The sequence below is a fragment of the Haliaeetus leucocephalus genome, unplaced genomic scaffold (assembly GCF_000737465.1).
Source record: "Haliaeetus leucocephalus isolate CR32 unplaced genomic scaffold, Haliaeetus_leucocephalus-4.0 Scaffold656, whole genome shotgun sequence".
NCBI lineage: Eukaryota > Metazoa > Chordata > Aves > Accipitriformes > Accipitridae > Haliaeetus > Haliaeetus leucocephalus.
The window spans coordinates 9,926,967-9,948,687 of record NW_010973092.1 but is presented as its reverse complement, the minus strand read 5'-3'; the positions used below and the strand labels follow the sequence as shown (position 1 = coordinate 9,948,687).

Genomic DNA, 21,721 nt, shown 5'->3' with positions numbered 1-21,721 from the left:
GAGACTCTTAGCCTGATCTGCAAACAGGGTAGTACTGCATGCGTTGCCTAAACTGCTCCCTGATGGGAGATGTCCCTCTGCAGAGACGAATGAAGGACCTGCTGTTTACCCCCCTCAATATTTTGTGCTTCTTACACTTCTACTAGAATCCTAGAGAGGTTTCTTTTGTCTAAAAGGCTGTTTGTTTGGTTTTGACCACTGAGAACATGTGATACTTGTCTCAAGCTATTAACCAGATGTGCAGCCAAAATCAATTGCCTAGCAGATGCAGACCATTACCTCAAAGTCAAGACCTCAATAAATATTACCAGCCTCATTGTACTGGTGACAGATTCTGCTGGTTGTTTTATGTTACAGTTGAACGCTTTAGACGTTGCATTTGTATATATTTGCAGTCAGCCTTGGAGAGACCATTTCATGAGCAGAGCAGGAGCAGGCAGCCTGCAGACTCAAGAAATACTTCCACCATGACCACGGCAGGTGCTTTTGTGCTCCTCTCCTTTGCGCTTTGCAGCTTCCCAGGTGAGTAACTCTCAAGGTGCTGCAGAGGCTTCATGTCTGAGTCCTGGCTGTCTTTAAAAGGATAAGATAGTGGCTTCAAAGAGAGAAAATCTTCTCCTACAAAGAGCTAGGCTGCCTCGGTACCTTGGCATCACGTAAGATGCAGGAGCAGACTGCAGGACAGTCTTAAACGGATCACTGTTGTAGCTGGTTGTGTGTCATAAATACAAATATGCAAGTGGAGTTCTGTGCTGGTAACTAGTACTGTTATACTTTTTACACTGTTGTTTAAACACTGTTACACTGCTTATACATGTTGTACAATTACAGCAAATGCATAAATACTTGAAACGAGGCCGTAACGAGGTGGTTGGGCCTCCAGTAACTAGTCACGAAAATATTGTAATGGCACAAGCAAGTTTCTTTGCAGGAGCCTGGCAACTTTCCTGCAATACTTTTGCTGCTAATGGAGAAACAAGAGATGAAAACAAGCCAGAGTCGGATGTTCTCACTGCATATTTACATCTGATGAAATTACAAAGTCAAAGACTATTTTTTTTCCACACTCAGCTTCTTTAAAATGCATATTCCTGACAACAGATGCTGTACGTATTTGCTTATCCTGTAGGTGACCATTTGCATTTATCTGCATTGACTCAGGTTTCTTTTCAGATATCTAACAGCAGCTCTTTGGGGTCAAAATGGATGTGTAAAAAGATAAGGAAGGAAAAACTATTCTATTTTCAATTAACAAGTCTACCTATCTCAAAATAAAAAAGAACAAAGCTCTTAAAAAATGTGTTTCATCACAGCCAGCAATAAGCAATGCTATTATCAACATAGAAAAAAAATTCATATATAGTTTATTTTGTTCAGGAAACCAGTCACTGGAAATCATTCAGTTTGGTCCTGCATATACGAATTTTACATCCGGACTTCCAGCTTTAACTGAGGTCTTATATTGGCTTTGTTTCACACTTTCTGCATCTCTCTTCTTTTCCAGATGTTGCCTTTGGGGTTGAGGTGAGTGGAAGATCTCTTTCTGTCACTTTTCTCAGGTATGTGGCCTGGTAAAGACATAACCAAAGGAATGGGAAAAACTTCAGGCCTGTAGATGCTTAGCTGTTTTTCACCTAGCTTGAAATTAGTGTCATTGCAATCAGATTCTACAGCGTAAAACATTAAACTATACTGTTCTTGACTCTACGTCTATGCTGTATGTTAATAATGTAGCAGCAGCAATGATACAAAATTTTTGGATGAATTAATTTTTCACTAACTTTAAAATGGTCTAAGCTTTAAGCTGATTATATATGACTGGTTCTAAACTCATAGCAACTGGTATCAGAACCTACCTGAAGGCAACCTGCTAGAAAGAATAAAATACTATGAGATGCTCCAGCTTCCACATACTAGGTCATTAGTCTTGCTCCTCTGAAAAAAATGTGATCAATGTGTTGAGAATGAAAGAGTAATAACAGAAGTGCACTGGAGGAGCCACAAGAATATAAAAACAAGGAACCGACTGATAGCCAGGATAAAATGATGCCAAGTGAGCGTGAAAGACCACCGCTGATTTACCCCAGCTGGAGGGCCACAAGGCTATAGCCCTCTCCTCCTCCTCTCCTGCTGTGTGGGGAGGTCTTTGCAGGAATGATTCATTTTTTGCCAGATTGACCCACCAGCACAGGTTTGTGCTGTGGTAGCGAAAAACCCACTGCAGGTTATATCTGGTCACTGTCTCCCTGAGAGTTGTGAATGTAAAATGTCTTCTCCACCCTGTTGCTGTATGTTCTTTGGCAGGTGGACTGCAGTACATATCCCAACACTACAAATGAGGAAGGCAAAGAGGTACTGGTCTGCACCAAGAGCCTTAGCCCCATCTGTGGTACCGATGGAGTCACCTACAGCAATGAGTGCCTGCTCTGTGCCTACAACATGTACGTACTGCACAGGAGATCTCAGGCAGAAACGCTCAGGACTCTTGGCAGCATCACTTTTCAACAGTGATCTGTCACATCTCACTTGTGTCAATTCCTTCAAAATGAGCTTGGGTATCATTGTGTGGTGCTCCGTTGCCTGGATATTGCTTTAGTCACCATGTCTCTCTTTTGCCGGTGTAATTTATTCAGGTTTTTCTTCTCCAGCTCAAGGATCAGCCAGATGACAACCCCTAGGGGACATCTTATCACAGCAAAGCAGAGCAAAAAGATGGAGAGATGGTCTGCTCTGAACCATCCCAAATGGTCCTAAAGCTCTCAGGGTCTTTACATCTCTGCCAGCCACTCAGTGCTAGCTGGTCAGGGAGGATGGCACTACCTTCTCAAAATATACATATATATATAAGCCTGACAGATAGAGAGTCAGCTTTCCTTTGTATTAGTTACATATTTCCAGCACCTAGGATGTAGCAAGACGTCTTTGCTGAACTTCCTAACATTTGTCTTTCTCTCTCCAGAGAATATGGAACCAATGTCAGCAAAGATCACGATGGAGAATGCAAGGAAGTTGTCCCTGTAAGTGAAACCAAGGGCAAAACAAGGGGCATGTCCAGCTTCTGAGTGGCCAAAGCTGCTTATTGACTGCCCCAAGAAATAATTCACACACTAAATAAGAGGACATATGGGATGTCAGAATCTTGCATTGGTCATCTTCAAGTGAACTGTCATCATAGTGACACACAAAAAAACATTTTTCCTGCTGTGGTAGTATTCTAGGTGGCCAAACAGACTCACCAGATCTACTTGTTTCCTGTAAGTAAGCCTTCACCAGTGCTTTGTTGCATGTTCCCTCAACAGGTGGACTGCAGTAGATATCCCAACACAACAAATGAGGAAGGAAAAGCGGTGTTGCTCTGCAACAAAGACCTCAGCCCCATCTGCGGTACTGACGGGATCACCTACGACAACGAGTGCCTGCTGTGTGCCCATACCCTGTGAGTACTGGGTGTGCAGAGCTTTCCTGTGAGGGACAATGAGTGCTCAGCCCTCTTGGCAGCTCCTCTTCTGAATATCAGGACTTCTACCAAGGCCTTTTCTGTAAGGATCTTGGACTTTGACCCTCCTCCTTCCTGGAACTAGGCCCTGTTTTGCTTTGTGATTAGAAGGAAAACTGTGCTTTTAATCTACAGAGACTAGAGGGCTGGGTGGGGATCTAGCACAGGACGGAATGCTTCTCTTAACTAAGTTAAAAGGGTCTGTGTGGCAGATGCCGCCTTGCAGAGGACACCAACTAACCATCTACATTGTCACACAACTTAGCTACTCATTCATCCTAACACCCTGGACCCTCCCTTGTCCTTCACATCATGCAATAGAACAGCACTCTGGCAGGCTGTGACACCACCTCAGCTGGTATCTAGAGCCATGTGGACACAACCAAAGCTGGGTGTCTCCTGTACCCCGTATGTTGTACCTGAGGCTGATCAGCGTTGCTGGGATGTGGGGTTTAGCAGACCAGGTTGCTTGTGGAGCTTCCTAACGCGGGTCTCTTCCCTTCCCAGAGAGCCTGGAACCAGTGTTGGCAAGAAGTACGACGGTGAATGTAAGAAGGAAATTACTATAGTAAGTGAACTGCATGATGAGGGACCGGGTTTCAGTCCTGCTGATGTCAGGGGAAGCAGGGCCAGTGTCTGCAGCAGCCCCCAGACCAGCAGCATCCTACAGGAGTGTAACTGCTGCTGTGCTTCAGCACAGGGAAGATTTTGCTTTCTCCACATGTAATATACATTACCTGTGCTAATGTCGGAAAAGGAAGAGGGTGACCGCACAGGAAGGGATCAGTAAAAGAGTAGTAGCAGAAATAATCCATCAGGACAGTACTGAGAATAAGAACAGCGAATGGCTTTTGGCGTCAGACCAATGGTCCATCAAGCCCATGACTTGATGCAGACCCCGCTTTTAGCAGGGGTAGTAAGGATTGTGTAGGAGAGAGTAAGAGTAGAGTGAGTATGTATGGGACTTCTACTCTTCCAACCTCCAGCTATTTTCAGGTGATGGATCTCAGCTAGGTGCCATTTCTATGTAGTCAGTAAGCCTCAAAAGAGTTCTCCTCTATTAAATTCCTCAGCCTCTTCCTGGACCCATATACATTTTTTGCACTATGATACCACTCAGCAAGTGTAGCACCCATTGCACAAAGAAATAAAATCCCACTCTCACAGTATCCAGCTAAGTGCTGATCTTCCTTTTTTAAGACTGTGGGAGAGATACTGGACCCTTATGCAGGCATCAGCACCTACACTTCTCCAGACACCAGTGTTTTTCCATTTAATTTCCTGGCCAGGTTGGGAAGACGGTGCAATATGATCACAAGCACGGCATGTTCAGCAGGTGAACTGCTGCTGCTTAGAGATGCTGTGGTTGGGTTATGATACACATCTCTTCAAACAGGAAATTTTGATCTGTTTTTGTATTATTAAATTCTTCTGGCATAGGTGAAACTGACACCTCAGTTTATATCAGATTGTGCAAAGGAGTTAATTATTTTTAGTTAGGTTGTTATTATTAGCACTGCAGCTGTAGCTTGGGGTTCAAGCCTTTCTGCTACTGACTCCTTCATATCCCTCACATTAGATTTTTTTTTTTTCAGGTTGACTGCAGTGACTACCCTAAACCTGTCTGCTCACTTGAGTACATGCCTCTCTGTGGCTCTGACAGCAAAACATACAGCAATAAGTGTGACTTCTGCAATGCAGTCGTGTATGTACAAATATGGATCATGTTTGTGTTATCAGTTGCCTCCTATAGGCACAAGTTTGCACAGTTGCCACTTTCTTGTTTGCTGACCAGTGTTGATTAGGGATCTGGGGCATGAGAGAATACCAGCTATCATTCCAAGCATTTATTTTTTTCATTAGAGCATACAAAGAGCTATGTCTGGTTTGTTAGTGTGAACGGTTTGAAGACCATTAACCTTAATGGAATTTTTCTTGCATGTTGCAAGGAAAATGAAATTTGAAGTTCATTACAGTTTCCCCCCAAATATTTTCAGTTTTAAGAATGGGTTAAGTCATTTCACTCATCTCTTAATAATCAAATAGCTAATGGGACTCTGAGTCTGCAAGTTCTTTGGCTCTGGGGAAGGATCCTATCTCACGCCTTCTCTAGGGGCCAACCAAAAGGACAGATTTTAGCAGGCAGGACTCTATCTAATCCATTTTTTCCTCTCCTTGCTTTCAGGGACAGCAATGGGACTCTCACTTTAAGCCATTTCGGAAAATGCTGAGTATCAGTGCTGAGAGAATTCACCACAGGATCCCCACTGGCAAATCCCAACTAAAGATCTCACCTCAGTTCATCTCGCCCTCTGGGGAACTCAGCTCACTCCTCATTTTCTTTCTCAATAAACTAAATCAGCAACATTTCTTTGTCTTGTTTCATATGTTGCCTCAAGAAACACGTTCTTCTGATTTGTTGAATGATGATGCCAGGCTGAATGGGTTATGTGCTCATAGCTCTGGGATATAACAAGAACAACATCTTGGTCCCCTCCCTCTCATAAAAGGCAGAAAATTAAATACAGATGCATAAACCTCAGAGCTATGTGACTTTGCGCATAAGTGATAGTCAGCCTACATTAGTGTTCAGACCCTTACAGATGTTTGACATTGTAAAGGGTTGCAGTACCGCTCCGAAGTGATGACACTAGCTGATCTCTCCTAAGGTATTTCTTGTGCACTTTCCCTGTGCAGGCGTCATCAGCAAAAGCAGTTCAGACCGTGGTGGTGTCTGCACCAGGAGCTGATCCCTGGCCTCCCGAGCACAGTCCTCACCTGAAGCGCAGCACTCTGCAGGGGCAATCTGTTAGCAAAGCCCATACTTTTCAGACACATAAGTGAGCCCTGCCTGTCTGTCTAGGTCCTCCAAATGACTTATTTCTAGGTTTTTCTCATCTTGACATCATCCTTTAACGACCTGCATTTTAAGATAAATGCCCTCCTAGGGATGGTTCCTACTCCTGCCTACTTGTCTTCTCTCTTAGTCTTTAATAACATAATACTCTTTGCCAGCCCAAGGAGTATTTCAGCAGTGTTTCACAATCCAAGGACAAAGTATCCTTCTTTTGAGAGTGTGTTCTGTCATTGGCGTATTGTCCATGAAATTTATTTTGCTTTTGTCCTCTGTTGGAGTAGTGAATTGGTGGGTTTTTGATCCACACAAGAGATACATAAATAAATTGGGCATATCCCTTGTAAAAAGTAATATCTCCCATATGCATTTCTTCTGGGAGCCAAAGGGAGGGAGGTGCTTGTTTTCCTTAATGGAATGAGGTTGTCCAAAAAAGTGATGCTTTGGTGGTAAAAAAAAGGATTTAATTTGAGATGGGCAGATGGATGAAGCAGTGATTTACAGATTGGGTTCAACTTTTCTAGGATCCAGGCTAGGGTCTCACATCATTCTGTCATCATCAGACTATCAGTCCGTTACTGCAAACCTAACCCACGATGCTAATGGCTTTTAGGGGAAATAACAATTGTAAATTCTTTGCATAAGCCCACAAAAGTTGCTCCATCTCTTGTCCAGTCCAAGGATTCCCTTTAGTGTCTGGGACACCCTCTTGCTTGCCTTCCCAGTTCGCTGCTTTCCTGGTTTCACTATAACTTAATGCATATATAGTGTCCTTTATTGGGATGAAGCATGAAAATAAAAGTAGAGACATTCCATTCTGGAAGCAGTTCATTCAGCATTTTGCTCGTGAAAAAGCACTGCACGTAAATAGGCGCTGATAGGTGCACACAGAGAAAAATCTAGCAGCAGTTGCTGCTTAGATTTGTACAGTTGCTCTTTTGCCCGCAGGAATTTTCTGTGGTCCTTCAGAAGGAACCTTTCACATATTTCACTTGAAATAATGACACAGAGCGTGTATCTAACATATCTAAAGTTCTTGTGACTCCTGTTGATGAAGCAGCATTCTTCCTGGCTAAACAGCACAGCTTACCTCTGTCGAGATTGCCACCGCGACAAAAGTCCGGGAATGTTACTTCAGAATAAGGGTGGATAAGCCAGATGCGAATGCAGACACACACGTACACACGCACAAAACAAACAGGCGTGCGTACATATAAGCACGGTTGCCACCTGAGGGCAGAATTAAGGCTGTGTTTACTGAGGAAAACACAGGCTCCGCTGCACACAGATCCTTCAGGCACCATGAAGACGACAGGCGTGTTGCTGCTGTTGGCTCTAGCCCTTTGCTGCATCCCAGGTGAGTAGCTTTACTGCCTCCTGCTCTGCCTTTGAGTAAGCGCTGACTGTCTTTAAAACCACAAAAACATCCTCAGACTGGAAAGAGCTTCATTCTACAAGGACTTATTTACTCCTAGAAAGATAGTGTTGAAAAGACTTGACATCAAAGACTATCACTTATGGGGTAATATTTTAGCAACAGAACTGAGTGGGTAAGAACAACTGTGGGAACAGCTCTACTCTCAGCGCTAGTTTATGCATAATGAAAGAAGTGACATGTACGTGGTACAACCCAGAGACTCAGGCATCCAGTATTTAACCTCTGAAATGTTGCAGAAACACAAATTATTTTACTGAATGAAAGCGAACATTTCTTGTAGTCATCCTGAACTGAGACGCAATTCGAGAGCCTGAACAGTTGTAGAAGCTTTTTAAAAGTTACGCCTCACTAAATACTCCTCTTATTTAAGAGCTATTGTGGCAATGCATACAAGATGCTGCCTCTGCGTACTTGCCGGCTTTATGACCCTGTTTGCCTCAATAACTTGCTTAGCTTTGAGTACATGTCCCGTTCTATCATTTGAACCATGGAAAATGCATTTTTCTTCTTTCATTTTGTATGCCCTTTTTCATCTTGGTTGTGACCCTCATAAAAAAAAATTATACTACAGAATGAATCTTGTAAACATACCCTATGCTACAAAATTTTGCCTGAAATTCCCTTTGTCTAAGAAGTCATACGCTAACAAACACTGAATTGGAAGTTGCAGATTCAGAGCATGCATTCACAGTTTTTTTTTCCCCTAACAGAACCCATGAATTGCACTTGTATCATATTTCCTTCTTTTTTTCTTTTTTTCCAGATACTGATGCACTGCAGGTGAGAGACCTTTCTATTTTCCATCGTTTCTTTCCTTAAAGCAGTTTCTGTATAAATCCTTACTAATCACATTGTGATCAAGCATTTGAAAATCCTGAGTCATCCAGCTGTCTGAACAATGTTTGCCACAGATATTATTGGATGAAATTGCCATTTTCATCTGATGATAGTTTCAACAAGTAGTGCAGTATTCAGTTCGTGTCCAAGTTATTCTCAGAGTTACTGCAGCAGCATTTACAATGGTTACACAGGCTCTGCATCGCTGGAGGCAACAAACCACCGTACTCTTGCCCTGTCCCTGGGCTTTTTCTCAGCATCTGCTGCTGGCCAGTACTGGGGGGACCTCAGGGTGTGTGTAGGGTCTCCTAGTGTTACCTTTCTAACATATCTGTTGTTGAGAGCTTTTTTGTGACCATATATTGCATCTATCTACAGGGCTACTGCAGTGACCAGCTGGTTCCCCGAGATGTCTGTACTATGGAGTACGTCCCACACTGTGGGTCTGATGGCATAACATATGGCAATAAATGCTTATTCTGCAATGCGTTCCTGTACGTATGAAAATAAATCTCTTCAGTAACTAAATGGCGAACTAACTTAGCTTAAACTAACTAATCAGTCTTGGCAACTGGTTGGAGAAGTAAAGTTCTTTTATTTTGTGTTTGCCTGTTCTCTTACTAGCAAGGGTCAATTTTTTTATAGGAAGAATTTGCCAGGAATTCCTTTCTTTCAGGCATAGAGAGGTAACATTTAGTAGAGTTCTTCATTTCCCTCTTAAGTAATTTGCTGAAGAGCTTTCTTCCAGCAAACAAAGTCTATTATTTCCTACAAACTATTAATTCTTCCTTTAAATCAAGTCTTTATCTTGTCTTTGAATGTTAGTAATAAAAAGAAATAGCTGTAAGAGTGTTCAGAAGTTTTCTGTTTTAAGTTCCTGTATGATATATCCTTCACCAGAGAGAGAGACAAACAGTAAAAGCCCAGATATTCTGCTCTGAGGTACTGACTTCTTTATCTGCAGGAGAAGCCGTCGGACTCTTCGCTTGATACGTCTTCAAGAGTGTTAACTTCTCAGCAGGCTTCAGCTCAGAAAGAGGAGTCCTCCCTCGCAATGTTCCCTATGGCAGATGCTCCCCTAAAGCCTTGTCCTGAATCTTGAAAGCTCCTGATGAATCTTGAAACCTCTGCTTAATAAAAAAAGCCATCAGCATTTATGTCTTGCTTTAATAATATGTCTCATTCTGTTTTTACCTAAGATGTTGCATGATTACATCACTGCAACAATGCTGGGGTGCGGGTATTAATGGGCAAATTACAGGGAGAGGGAATATGTTGTTCTGCTCTACAAAGAAATCAACCCCAACTGCAAAGGCAATGGGTAGATCTTGAGGGCATCTGCCTTCAACCAGTTTTCCAAAAGAAAACCAGGTCTGGAGATGCATCCTGATGCAATGCTCCAATCGATTTATTCCACTAAGGGCATCCTGGACAGACACTCTGCTTGGGTGAGAGCAACTGTCTGCCTCCCTCACCGCTGCTGTCAGATACCTGCGGCCTCACCCCTGCATTACTGTATGGGAGACTTTGGCAGCATGAAGCGGCCCCAGGCAAACCCGAACATACACATAATTAGAGGCAGTCCCAAGACTGTTGCAGCTGGGGGGTGTTTTGTGGCTGCTCTGCAAAAGCAAGGAAGGCACAGAGGGTTTGCTGGCACCAGGAGCTGCTCGTTCCTGGTTTAGTTTCCAGGGTTATCCCCAATTTCTTACGCCCAGAAGAGAAGTGGTGAAGAAGGGCAGTTCCCAGCTGCATCTCTTCCCCTTGTAAGCAGAATTGGAAACCCACCCTTAGGTGAGAGAAGCCCTTTTGCAATCAGCTCTGCTTCCCAAAGCAACAGGACAGGATGTATTCCCTGGGCAGGCAGATACCTGGCTGCCCATGTTCGTGTTTGCAACGATCATGGCTGTGGGGTACTGCAGAAAACCAATGGGCAGGCAGGCAGTCCTAACAGACCTGATGTTTGGAGGACTGCTAGCAATCACTACCGCAGCCCGTTTCGGCACCTCACCCACCACTTAGCTGCTGCTTGTAGGTAATTACGTTGACTGTTGCTCGTAGAGGATCCTTTGAGATTCTTCGGCCTCTGGAAATCTCAGCTGATGAAAGGAAGGGCTCAGAGTCATAGCGTTAATTTATTATTCATTAACAGCGAAGCACTGGCAGTGTGGCATGCTGTACAGGCAGCAGTCACACAGCCAAATAGTTAATGATCTTAGTGACAACGTGTCACTTTCCAGAGACTGGAGAGAGCAGCTCTCTGAAGGGAGACAATGTATTTCCAAAAGACATGACTCTCTGCAACCATTTAGTGCCAAGTCCCTTCCCGGGGCTGGAATGTCCCTCCTGTGAGAGGGAGGTCTGTGTGCGGGAAGGCATTTCAGTGTCAGATGCAATTTCGTAGGACCAAGACAAATTGAGGCTCTGGGAGGTAGTGTCGGGGCTGCGTGGCTCAGGGGCTTCATGTTCCTTCCTGTCCCCCTCCACCGAGCGAGGGAGTCAGGGGTAAGAGAACACCTGCTCCAGCGCTTCTTTTCTTTCCTGGGAAGCAGCAGAGAGGATGAGGATGGCCCCCCAGGAGCCATGATGCCTTGGAGACAAGCGGAACTCCCGATCGTGCTCAAGATCCCCGTGGTCCTCAGAGAGCATCTTCCAGGTGCCATGTCCGCTAAACAGGAAAATCCACCAGGCAATTGAGGGGAAACTGTGAGTAGAAATGAATGGGGACAAATCCTCCACCCTGGTGCGGAATTACACAGCATTACTCGGGAGTAACTGAGGGCAGAGCAGGACCCCAGCGGCACCCCAGACCCCCTGCCCCAGCGGGGGCAACTTCTTAGGATGGAGAGGAAGACAGTCCTCTTTTATGGGTGCCTCGCTGGAAAGAATTTTTTTGTTGCTGCTCAATAAAATCCTGCCACAACAACACAAAATCCTCTCACCATTACTAATCTAACTCTCCCTCCAGGAAATTCAAGGCAGGAAACATTGTCTGCCTGCCGAGGTATTTTATGGTACAATTCTTTAAGCAGTACCTCGGCACTTTATGTCATTATCTGATGTTTGTGAATTTAGGAAATGCCATTCAATTACCCCACAACCTGATTAACACGTTGCATGTGGTTATTTTGTTCTGTTCTATTTTATATCAATGCTTCTGTTTTAACATATTGTTCTACTTGTTGCTGGCCAAAATATACCTCAGGCCAGTCTAGACCTTTCTGTTAATGCAGTTTCTCTCTGAGGCTTCATTCAGGATAAATGGTTTGTTAGTACGTTCTTTCTTGATGAGGAGAAAAATAAAATGATGTTTTAAAAGAAAATTACTTGGAGACGTCGTTTTGGGGGCTGGCTGTGTCAGAGCTATTGCAGTGAGGCAGAGCTGAGATTCGCTGAGGGATTGGGATGTGCAGGGCCAGATCCTCAGCCTTTTGCTGTTAGTATGCAGCTCCCAGACAGTCAAATTATTCCAGACACCCTTGCCTGTGATATCATCTATGCTTAAAAGACTGGAGATATGCAGGCAGCAATCAGATAGCTGAACTACAAGGAGAAATATTAGATGAGTGCGGCTTAGAGCAGGGGCTTTGCTTGCTGTAAATTGAATTCATGTTCTCATAGAAGATCCAGTTCTGCCCCCGTGTGCAGAGGTCTGGGAACAGCAACCTGTTTTGCGAGCTCTTGCGGTGTGCCACATCGCGGTCAATGGCAAAGAAATGCATTTTGCATTTGTCTCTACAGTAGCATAGACTGGAGCATAGCACCACTTCATTCTTGATTATGGTGTGGTGTGTGACAGCAGGATACAGGAGCAAGGACAATGATACCGCTGCTGGAATAACAACGCGTTGTCTTGCATGCACACATCCACCTTTTTTATTTTCAAAAAAAAAATTAAAAAGTATCATTTCTCTTTGTAGTCAGGTGAAGCCTGTGACAAGTTTTAAACTAGAGCAGGGAATACAAATGAAGAATTTTTTAGGTCGTGGTAGATTATGGACTTGCTTGAGATAGGGAGTCTTGAGACCAGAGGAAAAGATTCCCAGGAAAATATGACTGCTATGGGAAGAAATAATGCTGGTATAGAAACTGGGTAGAATTTCCAGAGTTATTGGAAACTTACCTTAATACAAGAGGATCCATCATATGACTACCAATGTTTATCCCATTCAGTAGCTATAACCTTCTTGAATGTTTGCCCTCTAAGAACTTGAAATAGCAGTAAGAGTTTTATTTAAACTTTTCTATGGATGTCATATCTGTAGAAACATTAAAGTAATCCTATGCCCAAAGTCACTTTACTGAGCCCACCATCACGATACTCTTGAATACCACAGAGGGATTTTGGCAGGTGAGTTCACTTTGCCCTTCTCATTTACAACATGTGTATGACATTTCCCAAAGCTCACTCTTCCAAATACATGGAGACAGGTTTTTTTTGACTGCTCCTAATGCCTGTTTTCAACCTGTCTGCTGCCCCACAATTATTTCTGTCCCATTCCCTCTGTTTCTTATTAATGGAGCTCCCTTGTGCAATCCCACGTCACACCTAGCCCAGCAGCTCTTGCTGCCCTGCCCTGACTGCTACCAATTATCACCCATCCTTTCTCATAGACCCTATAAGGAAGACTCTTTCCTTGCTTCCCTTTTTCTCCCTGCTGCCTGGTGAAGTGGCAGGGATTATTGGAGGAAAAGAGCTACTTTTGGAGCAGTCCTGGGTGGCTACTCCCATCCTCAGAAGCAGTACGTCAATCAGAGGGGGATCTCCCCAGTGGATCTAATTAGTCAAAGGGCCAAACAGGAGAACGATGCAGCTCCCTAGCAGATACTCTGCTATTCACAACAGCTCCTGAGCAACCAGTGTGATTTCAGCCTGGCAGGAGAGGCAACTGGAGAAGTAGCACAGTTTCTGGTAACTGGGGATTTCAGGTCTGGAGGTGGATATGGAAAAGCTCAGGTTGCAGAGCTGAAGAGGAGACGGACTATGTTCCTGTAGCCTCACTAACCACTGCAGAACCAGCAAGTGCCATCTCTACTGGCAGCTAGTGCAAGTTCTGAGGATTTTCAGGCTTTGGCATTCTTGCCCCTGGAGAATAATCAATATTAATGCTTCTGTGATTACTGCTTCCCTTCCAAATATGCTCATAATCAGTTCAAGGAATCTGACAGTCAGTCAGGATGCTAAGAATACAACAGAAACAGCTTTCAAAGGAATCCTTCAACTTCTGGTATTTGTGAATAAGATCCAAATAGCATTACTCATTTATTTGTCAGGAAAATTATTTCATTGATACGAACAGTACTGCGAGTATTGCATTCAGCTCTGGGACCCCCAACGTAAGAAGGACAGGGACCTGTTGGAGTGAGTCCAGAGGAGGGCCACAAAGATGACCAGGGGGCTGGAGCACCTCCAACCCTGGGGCTGGAGGACAGGCTGAGAGAGTTGGGGATGTTCAGCCTGGAGGAGAGAAGGCTCCGGGGAGACCTTATAGCGGCCTTCCAGTACCTGAAGGGAGTCTACAAGAAACCTGGAGAGGGACTTTTTACAAGGGCATGTAGCAATAGGACAAGGGGTAATGGCTTTAAACTGAAAGAGGGTAGATTTAAATTAGATATAAGGAAGAAATTCTTCACTGTGAGGGTGGTGAGGCACTGGAACAGGTTGCCCAGAGAGGCTGCGGATGCCCCATCCCTGGCAGTGTTGCAGGCCAGGTTGGATGGGGCTTTGAGCAACCTGGTCTGGTGGAAGGTGTCCCTGCCCATGGCAGGGGGCTTGGAACTAGATGAGCTTTAAGGTCCCTCCCAGCCCAAACCATTCTATGATTCTAACAGGCCAAATCCTGCAAGCTCTATTCTGTGACTACAACTGCCTTACACTTTCAACTACATTTTTATGATTTATCTGCCCTTGCCAAGACTTGAACATCTCCCATGATAATAAGAAAAACAATTCTGATTTTCTATTTAAAACTCAGGCTGCCTTTAAGCCACATGTATGAATCAAGCTTCCTCTAAAGCACAAACATGTTCCACCCTTCAATTCCTTCCGTGACTACCTTAAATCAAAAATGTATTATTTTATGCGATATTCCTTATTTGGTTTTCCATACCCCTGCAGTAGAGTTGAATCACTTAACAGAGCCTAGCATGTTATTCTTCAATTATCTTCCCTAAAACACGACTTTCAGATGACATTCTAAATTTAATGCCATACAATAGAGGGGGAAGGGGGGAGCCTAAGGACTCACCTTCTGTTTGCAGCTGCTGCAAATTTTTCTTGAATGCCTTTGGTTTAAAGAAGCCCATTTCACCTGCACAGAATACCCCTTGTGTGCCATTAAGAGGAGACATTATCCCAGTCCAGACTTAAGGCTATTTATTCTCAGCATTTTTTAATCAGACTCATACACATTGCCAACAGATGAATACTTCTTGCTCCTACACAGAAACGTCCTATAAACTTCTGAAGTTTTAGGTAATGCTTTCCTGTTGTGATGACTGTTTCCTTCATTTTGGTGAGAAATCCAGTGTACCAGAAAACTACAGGAGAGAGTGTGGATTCATTGAGCCCTCAGTATCTTTAAAGTACACCGACGTCTGCCAAACCCCAGATTTTATACCTGTAAAAGCTTAGAGTGTCCCTTGCTGCTGTGCTCCCCCCCACTCTGCTGTACCACGCAAATCTCCTGGAGCCCAAAGACCGTTTAGTGTATGTAATATGGTGTGCGCAAGTTCAAATGCTGTCAACAAATGGGCTTTTTTTGCTTTACCGACTTCTATATGTAATTTCACAACATCTGCTATTGAGACAGTGCTCTTGTTTGGAAAGTACAAATCATTCTTTGTACAGCAGGGCGCCTTTGTTAACAAGCTGGGTGTAGCTCAGATTTTTGTTTAATTCTTCTGGGCATCTCTAACAAACAAGTATTCTTTAGAGCTCAACTCAATAATCAATACAATTTTCTTAGTTTACAGAGCAAATAATTACTTTCTGGGATGACTTCACAAGGTCAGGGAGATGTATATATACAGTGTGGATAGAGAAGGCTGAGAACCACCTACTGAACTCAACAGTGACAGATTTGCAAGTAACAGGCTATACAACCATCTCTGCTATGAAGACAACAAGAAGCGTTGCCCTTCTTGGGCTTGTGCTTCTCAGCTGCCTTTCTGGTAAGTTGTTTTTGTTACAGTCTGTGCTAGTATCTCCAGTCCTCCTGAACATTTGCCTTTATATATACATCCTAAAGGAGAGTTCAGCCCTTTGGAAATGTGATGATTTATTAATACGCAGGCTCTCTTTTAATGAACTTTATCCTTGTGCAGATAAATACTATAGATTGGTAGGATGCATTTGTCTGATTTAAGCTTATGAGCCTTGGTGGGGATAATAGTGCTGCAAAAGGAGAACGTTTATGTCCTATTTCTTCTTTAGTCAGCCAAAATTTCCAGTTTCACAAAGAATTGATTTTTTTAATCTTAGTATATAACTTCTTGTTTACTTGGAGTAGATAAAACATTTGGGAAAACAATCACTTCTCAGTAATGAAAAAGTGTATTTGCTTACTCTGTTGGGAAATTGATGATTCCAAAGGAATTTTAGTCAAGGACATTGTACAATTTTTATATTTTATAATCTCTGTTTTTATTGTAGATATTGTTATTGCTCAAAAACGGGTGAGTAGTAGATCTTCTTTGTCACTTAGTCTTGATTTCTAAGTCTCGATGAATAATTCATACTCACACTGTATCCCAAGGAAGGCTTGAGGGAGGAAAAAAAGGAAAATGAGCAAGAAAGCAAGAAGGAAAAAGCCCCTAAGTATTATACCACCTCTCTTCCCCAAAGTAAGAAAATACCATTGTCAGAGAAAGATAACTTACCATACTGATGATAAAAAAGACTGTAATTAATAACGTAGAGTGAGTCAGCACACCACAGAGTGCCAGCAGAAAATCTACACAACTATTGAATAACTGCCTAAATATCTTCCCTGTCTTGATTTCCCAAGGAATGATCATTTTTGCCTGCAATTCTTGCCGAAAGTACTGAAAGTCTTAATTAATAGCAAAAAGGTGCTTTTGTATGCTGTAGGAAACATGGTATATTTTGTTCCCTCTCTTCTTCACCATGGAGGAACAATAGGGAAAAAAAATTACCAACAGTAGTCTCCCAACGCAGCAAAAACATGATTAACACAAGCATACCCTTCTCTCCATTTGGAGAAATGACAAGTTGTCTTTAACAGGCCTCCTGCGGCAGGTACATGTTGTCTGAAAAAAACCAGCTTGCTTGTACCCGCAACTATGAACCCGTCTGCGGGACTGACAACGTGACCTACTCCAACGAGTGCTCCCTCTGCAATGAAATCCTGTGAGTACCAGGTCTCCTGATTACCTACAATGCCAGTTCAAGCACCAGACAAAAGCCTTTGGGGTTGTGACTAATCATGGGGTGGACTAGATTTTTCCTAAGTTTCTGTCTTCCCTAATGCCCGTGATCTTCCGTGTCAAAGCTCCTGAATGATTAATTACTGGGGCTTTATGAGTGAGATGACATGGTATGAACAGATTAATCCTTCCTTTCCTTCTCTCTCTCTCTCTCCCTGTAGCCGAAACCAAGCCATCGACAAGAAGCACGATGGAAAATGTGTTAAGGTATGGTCTGAGATTGGTTCCTTCTGCTGCGCTGAGCAGTGGTGGGTAAAAGAGAGCTAGACAGAAACCTTGCCTAGGATTAATTCTGTACTAAACCCACAGAATTCCAAACTGTCAGAAATGGAATGAAAATGAAGAATTTCAGATTTGCAAGAATTTCTTTTAAATTTTGTTTGAACTATGAGTTTTTAAATGTTATTTTGTGTATAACACCAGACTTAAGAATGGAAACTTTTGATTTCTATAATGGTTCTGTGTTATCAAAACACTTCTCTTTAGACTTAGACTTAGAAGCTTGCTGAAGCTAAGAAATTCCCAGAGGAAGTTTGGATTTTCTAACAGAAAAAACAATTCTATCAGAACATTTAACATAAAGTTTGTTTACCAATATATGGAGCTACCGTGGAGAAGTATCTCTATTTTTAGGTTAGAGAAAGTAAAGAAACACTCTGGCTGTGCAATTTAACAAAATACAACAAACTCCATTTCAGTACACTCAGAGTAACTGCAGAAACGCCGAGGTGAGCATAAACTCCATTTTAAAGTGGCATTGACATTTCGCAGCAAAAGTTGCTGCTGCATAAGGCATTTTAGGCAAAGATCCTTCTTGGTGGCATTCATGGTGAAAATCCCCAAGATGGCAGGGATGAAGCCTGCTTCAGGACAGGAAAAAACAGATACTCCAGGATCATGCTGTACCCATCGCAAGATTTCAACTGTTTGTGTTACATCAATGCCACCACGCTGGGGCTGGGAGCTCCTCTCCCGTGCAGACCCAGGGAGAGGGGGGGATGTCTCTTGCACCACGCTCTGTTGCACAGGACTGATGCAAAGGGGAGCAGAGATTAAAATGTTGTTCTGTGACTGTTTCAGCTTGACTGCACTGGCTACCTGAGATCAAGCGGTGGTGCGGTCCCCTGCACCCTGGAGTACATGCCCATCTGCGGCACCGATGGGATTACCTACCCAAACAAGTGCAGCTTCTGCAATGCTGTGGTGTAAGTGAAGGGGCTGGGTCACGGGAGGGGTTTCTGGATCCGTAGGTGCTCACGTTGGTATTTAGAGCATAAGGAGGTAGTTTGACTTGTGAAGTGGCTGCGCTGTGCTCATTCATTCTCAACTCGCTTTTTTCCCAAAGGAATGGACTGGACATAGACCTGAGGCACAAGGGAGAATGCTTAGAGGTAAAGCGCACAATCTGCACTCTTAATTTCTGTTACAGTACATTGTACAACACAAATTCACTGAATCGTAACTAAATAATAGAAACGCCTGCACTGTCGTGGTACATTTGGCCTGGAAATAGGATTTGAGAAACATAGTTAAAGTATGCTAGGGTCAAAGGGGATTGAACCAAATCCATGACTCAGATACGCAGTCTGCCCTCTGACCTGGGAACACAGCAGTCAGTGAATGCTGAGACCTTCAGTTACTGGGAAAGGGGCTGAGCAAGAGATGCTGCCTCATACCTTCTGCGGGAGAGCAGGAGGGTCATATACTACCAGCGCTATTAGTAGTGGTGATTCTTCAGGTGGGAATACTTTTCTGCAGCATGGCTCGTGACCATCCACTTTCTGTATGCCTGCCTCTGCTAGCCTGCTGAACCAGAGCAGCCAGTGGGAGGGCCAGCCTGGAAATATCACCATGGTCATTTCACTATTTATAATAGTATTTATTAGATTTTTTTGGTCCCGCCTTCTCCTCAGTTCAGGCTGCTCCAGGCAAGCACGTTCTCTGCCTCTGAGTTTGCAGAGTTGCTAGAACAACAGAGCCCCGCACCTGAAAAGAGAGTTTATGCTTTGGCATGTCATAAACATTAAATAAACATAAAACACTCATGTAGGAAAATACGAGGAACAAAAGCTTAGAAATGTGTTGTTGCTCCATTATTAGCAGGTTGACTGCAGCGATCAGCTGGGTAACAATCTCATCTGCACCGCTGACTATAAGCCCCTTTGTGGCTCCGATGGCAAAACTTACGGAAACAAGTGCCAGTTCTGCAGCGCATTTTCGTAAGTATGGAGCTCACCATGTAGCCATGAAACCAGAGGAGCTGGAGCACACGCAGCAGCAGCAGCTGGTGTGGAAGCCCCACAGCTCCTGTTAGCCCCTCGGTAAATCCATCCCTGCTCCATGTTCCTCTCCTGACACTCACTCCTCCGCCACCCCCCAGGCACTGCAGATCTTAAGCCTGAGTGAGTCTTCTCCTTCCCTCGCAATTAAATCCAGATTCCCATTTGCAGGCTCCTAGCATTGCTGACTCCCTCCCTGCCAGATCATTTTAAAGTGTGACCGTAGGAGGTGTCCAAAATTATGGGGTTTGTCCCAAATCTCTTTAATGTGAGAAAGCATGTAACCTGGGGAATCAGGAAAGAGGTGAAACATTAAAAGAAGTACTTTATAACTTGGAGAGCACGAGAGCATTGGCTTATTTGGGTGAAGTTAGACTATAAAACTGAGATCCATGTCTGTAATTTTGGTCTCCCTCTTCCTCTTCAGGCGGAGCCAGGGAGCTCTGTTCTTGAAACACCGTGGTGAATGCTGAGCGCTGGAGCCATACCCTTCACTCTGATTTTTCCCTTACAAGTCCTGCAAACACGCTCTTCTCTGCTCCCTCAACTGTTGCACATTGGTCTCTGCTTTGATTGATCAATAAACTAAACACAGCCACTCTCTTTGCCATGGACTGGTTTTGGGGTTTGGTGGTTTGGTTTTTTTTTTCAGGGCAGAGGTAATGGTCTTCAGGCTTTTAGGTACTTATCTGTCAGGCAGGAGAAGTTGTGAAATAAACCACAATAAAGAGCAAAGCGTAACACCCATCACACACCAGCCCAAGCCCTCACAAGAGTACGTCACTCCATACCAAACCATCAGAAGAGAAACCAAGCTGCTATAAAAAACTGCCACTCTCCTAATTTCAGTGTCTTATAGAGTCTAAATGGATGTGTCTTTGCCTTCGAGGAACTGGTTCTTTTAGGGGCCCTGGTGTGGGGGAATGGCCCTGGGGAAGTGTGAAAGAGAAAGGTGGCCGTGGTCAGCCCTACCTGGTCACACCTGGGCAAGGGGCAGGTCTGGCAGTGCATTGTAAAAAGGAGGCTTATGGCAAAGGGAGGAGGCTATCTCATAGGGAAGAAAATTAGGAACTGCTGCTTCCTTGAAGGGTGTGTCTGTCGAGACTGTGTTGATCAGCAGAAAATTGCAGCAAGCTAGGCAAGGCTGTAATGAGCCTAATGAGAACCCGAGGACAAATTAGACTGGGCTCAGGCTTTGAGCTTCTTGGAGACAAGATCTGAAAAGTTGTACTTGGGGTATTTGAGGCAGAGGTAGGACAGGAGACCCTTCAGGAAAAGGTCTTGGATTCTCTAATCCCAGGAAAGAAGGGCCAGATGAGGTGCTGGTAGGTCCAAGATGCTTTCTGTCTAGGGAAAAAAGGTATGGAGATAGCATCTTTGTGGGAGCCTAAAGAGTACACTGGAGGAGCAATGATATATATGAATGTTCATGATGATGTGCCATCTTTTGGGGTGAGTCAAGGAGTTAATATGCAAACAGCACAGGCAAAAAGTCCCTAGCACCATGGCTCACACACTCCCTTCCTCTTTCTTTCTCCACATTCCATTCTCTTGTTATGCAGCAAGAATATCTGCTGCCAGGGCTGATACATAGGACAAAACCTGTGACTTCCAAGCCTTTTCATTTGGGTCTCATTTCCTGAAGTAGATAATTTCTTGAGCAGGAATTTTGTAGGTGCTTCCCACCAGAAGATAAGAGGCTTGTCCTTCCCCTAGTACTAGCACAGAGCAGTTCTCTGTCCTGGGAAGAGGGATTGAACTTCTTATTCTCAGGGGTTTTTTTTCTGTTAGTACAGGCGATATAAATCACGTCATGCCTTTGTGCCTGCTCTTAAGAAAAGACAACCTGGAGAGTCATGAGAGTTCTCACTGCTTATCTGCTTGTGTGTGTGTGAAAAATAATTAAGGAACAGTCTAAGTAGCTAGTGGATGTGAACAGAGACCTGTCAGCACAGGACAGAGCTCTGCTATAATTTCTTGTTGGCCAAGAGGTTTATAGAGTGGCTACAGACTAGTGGAGTTTTGGCCATGGCAGGAAATTGTCTTCAACGGCAAGATCCTACTGTAAGCCTTCTCTGCAGTGGTGGGTTCTGCCTGAGGAAGCCAGACACTTGCTTAGGAGCTCAGAAGGCTTTGGAAAAGCCCAAAGAAGAGCTGCTCACCTAAAGGGAAAAGGAGGGCAGATGGCAAGTACTGGGTATGTGGCTGTATCCTAGATGCCTTGCGAGCCTCTAAGCAAGAGCTGTTTAGAAGATGGAAAGGTTTGTGTCACATAAGACTAAAGACTGACCCAGCACAGATAAGTATTTGGCTTGGCACCAGCAAGACTTTACCCAGCTACACCCCTTAGACTGCAAAGCAAGGTCCAG

At 43.9% G+C, this 21,721-nt stretch overlaps 3 protein-coding genes across 3 annotated transcripts; all 3 read left to right on the top strand.

The window, feature by feature from the left end:
* Window positions 1–460: 460 nt before the first annotated feature.
* LOC104838949 (ovomucoid-like) lies at window positions 461–5,863 on the top strand. Its single transcript, XM_010579007.1, has 8 exons — window positions 461–522; window positions 1,505–1,524; window positions 2,305–2,441; window positions 2,960–3,017; window positions 3,300–3,436; window positions 4,004–4,064; window positions 5,092–5,201; window positions 5,682–5,863. The coding sequence occupies exons 1-8, from the start codon at window positions 468–470 to the stop codon at window positions 5,725–5,727; spliced, it is 624 nt and encodes a 207-aa protein (XP_010577309.1). The 5' UTR covers window positions 461–467; the 3' UTR covers window positions 5,728–5,863.
* A 1,789-nt stretch (window positions 5,864–7,652) lies between these two features.
* On the top strand, window positions 7,653–9,727 carry LOC104839098 (serine protease inhibitor Kazal-type 6-like). The gene is made up of 4 exons (XM_010579219.1): window positions 7,653–7,707; window positions 8,552–8,568; window positions 9,004–9,123; window positions 9,590–9,727. Exons 1-4 carry the CDS (start codon window positions 7,653–7,655, stop codon window positions 9,725–9,727), a joined length of 330 nt encoding a protein of 109 aa, XP_010577521.1.
* A 7,162-nt stretch (window positions 9,728–16,889) lies between these two features.
* LOC104839097 (ovomucoid-like) lies at window positions 16,890–19,825 on the top strand. The gene is made up of 6 exons (XM_010579218.1): window positions 16,890–16,996; window positions 17,235–17,280; window positions 18,154–18,278; window positions 18,419–18,464; window positions 19,177–19,292; window positions 19,780–19,825. The coding sequence occupies exons 1-6, from the start codon at window positions 16,890–16,892 to the stop codon at window positions 19,823–19,825; spliced, it is 486 nt and encodes a 161-aa protein (XP_010577520.1).
* Window positions 19,826–21,721: the final 1,896 nt, after the last annotated feature.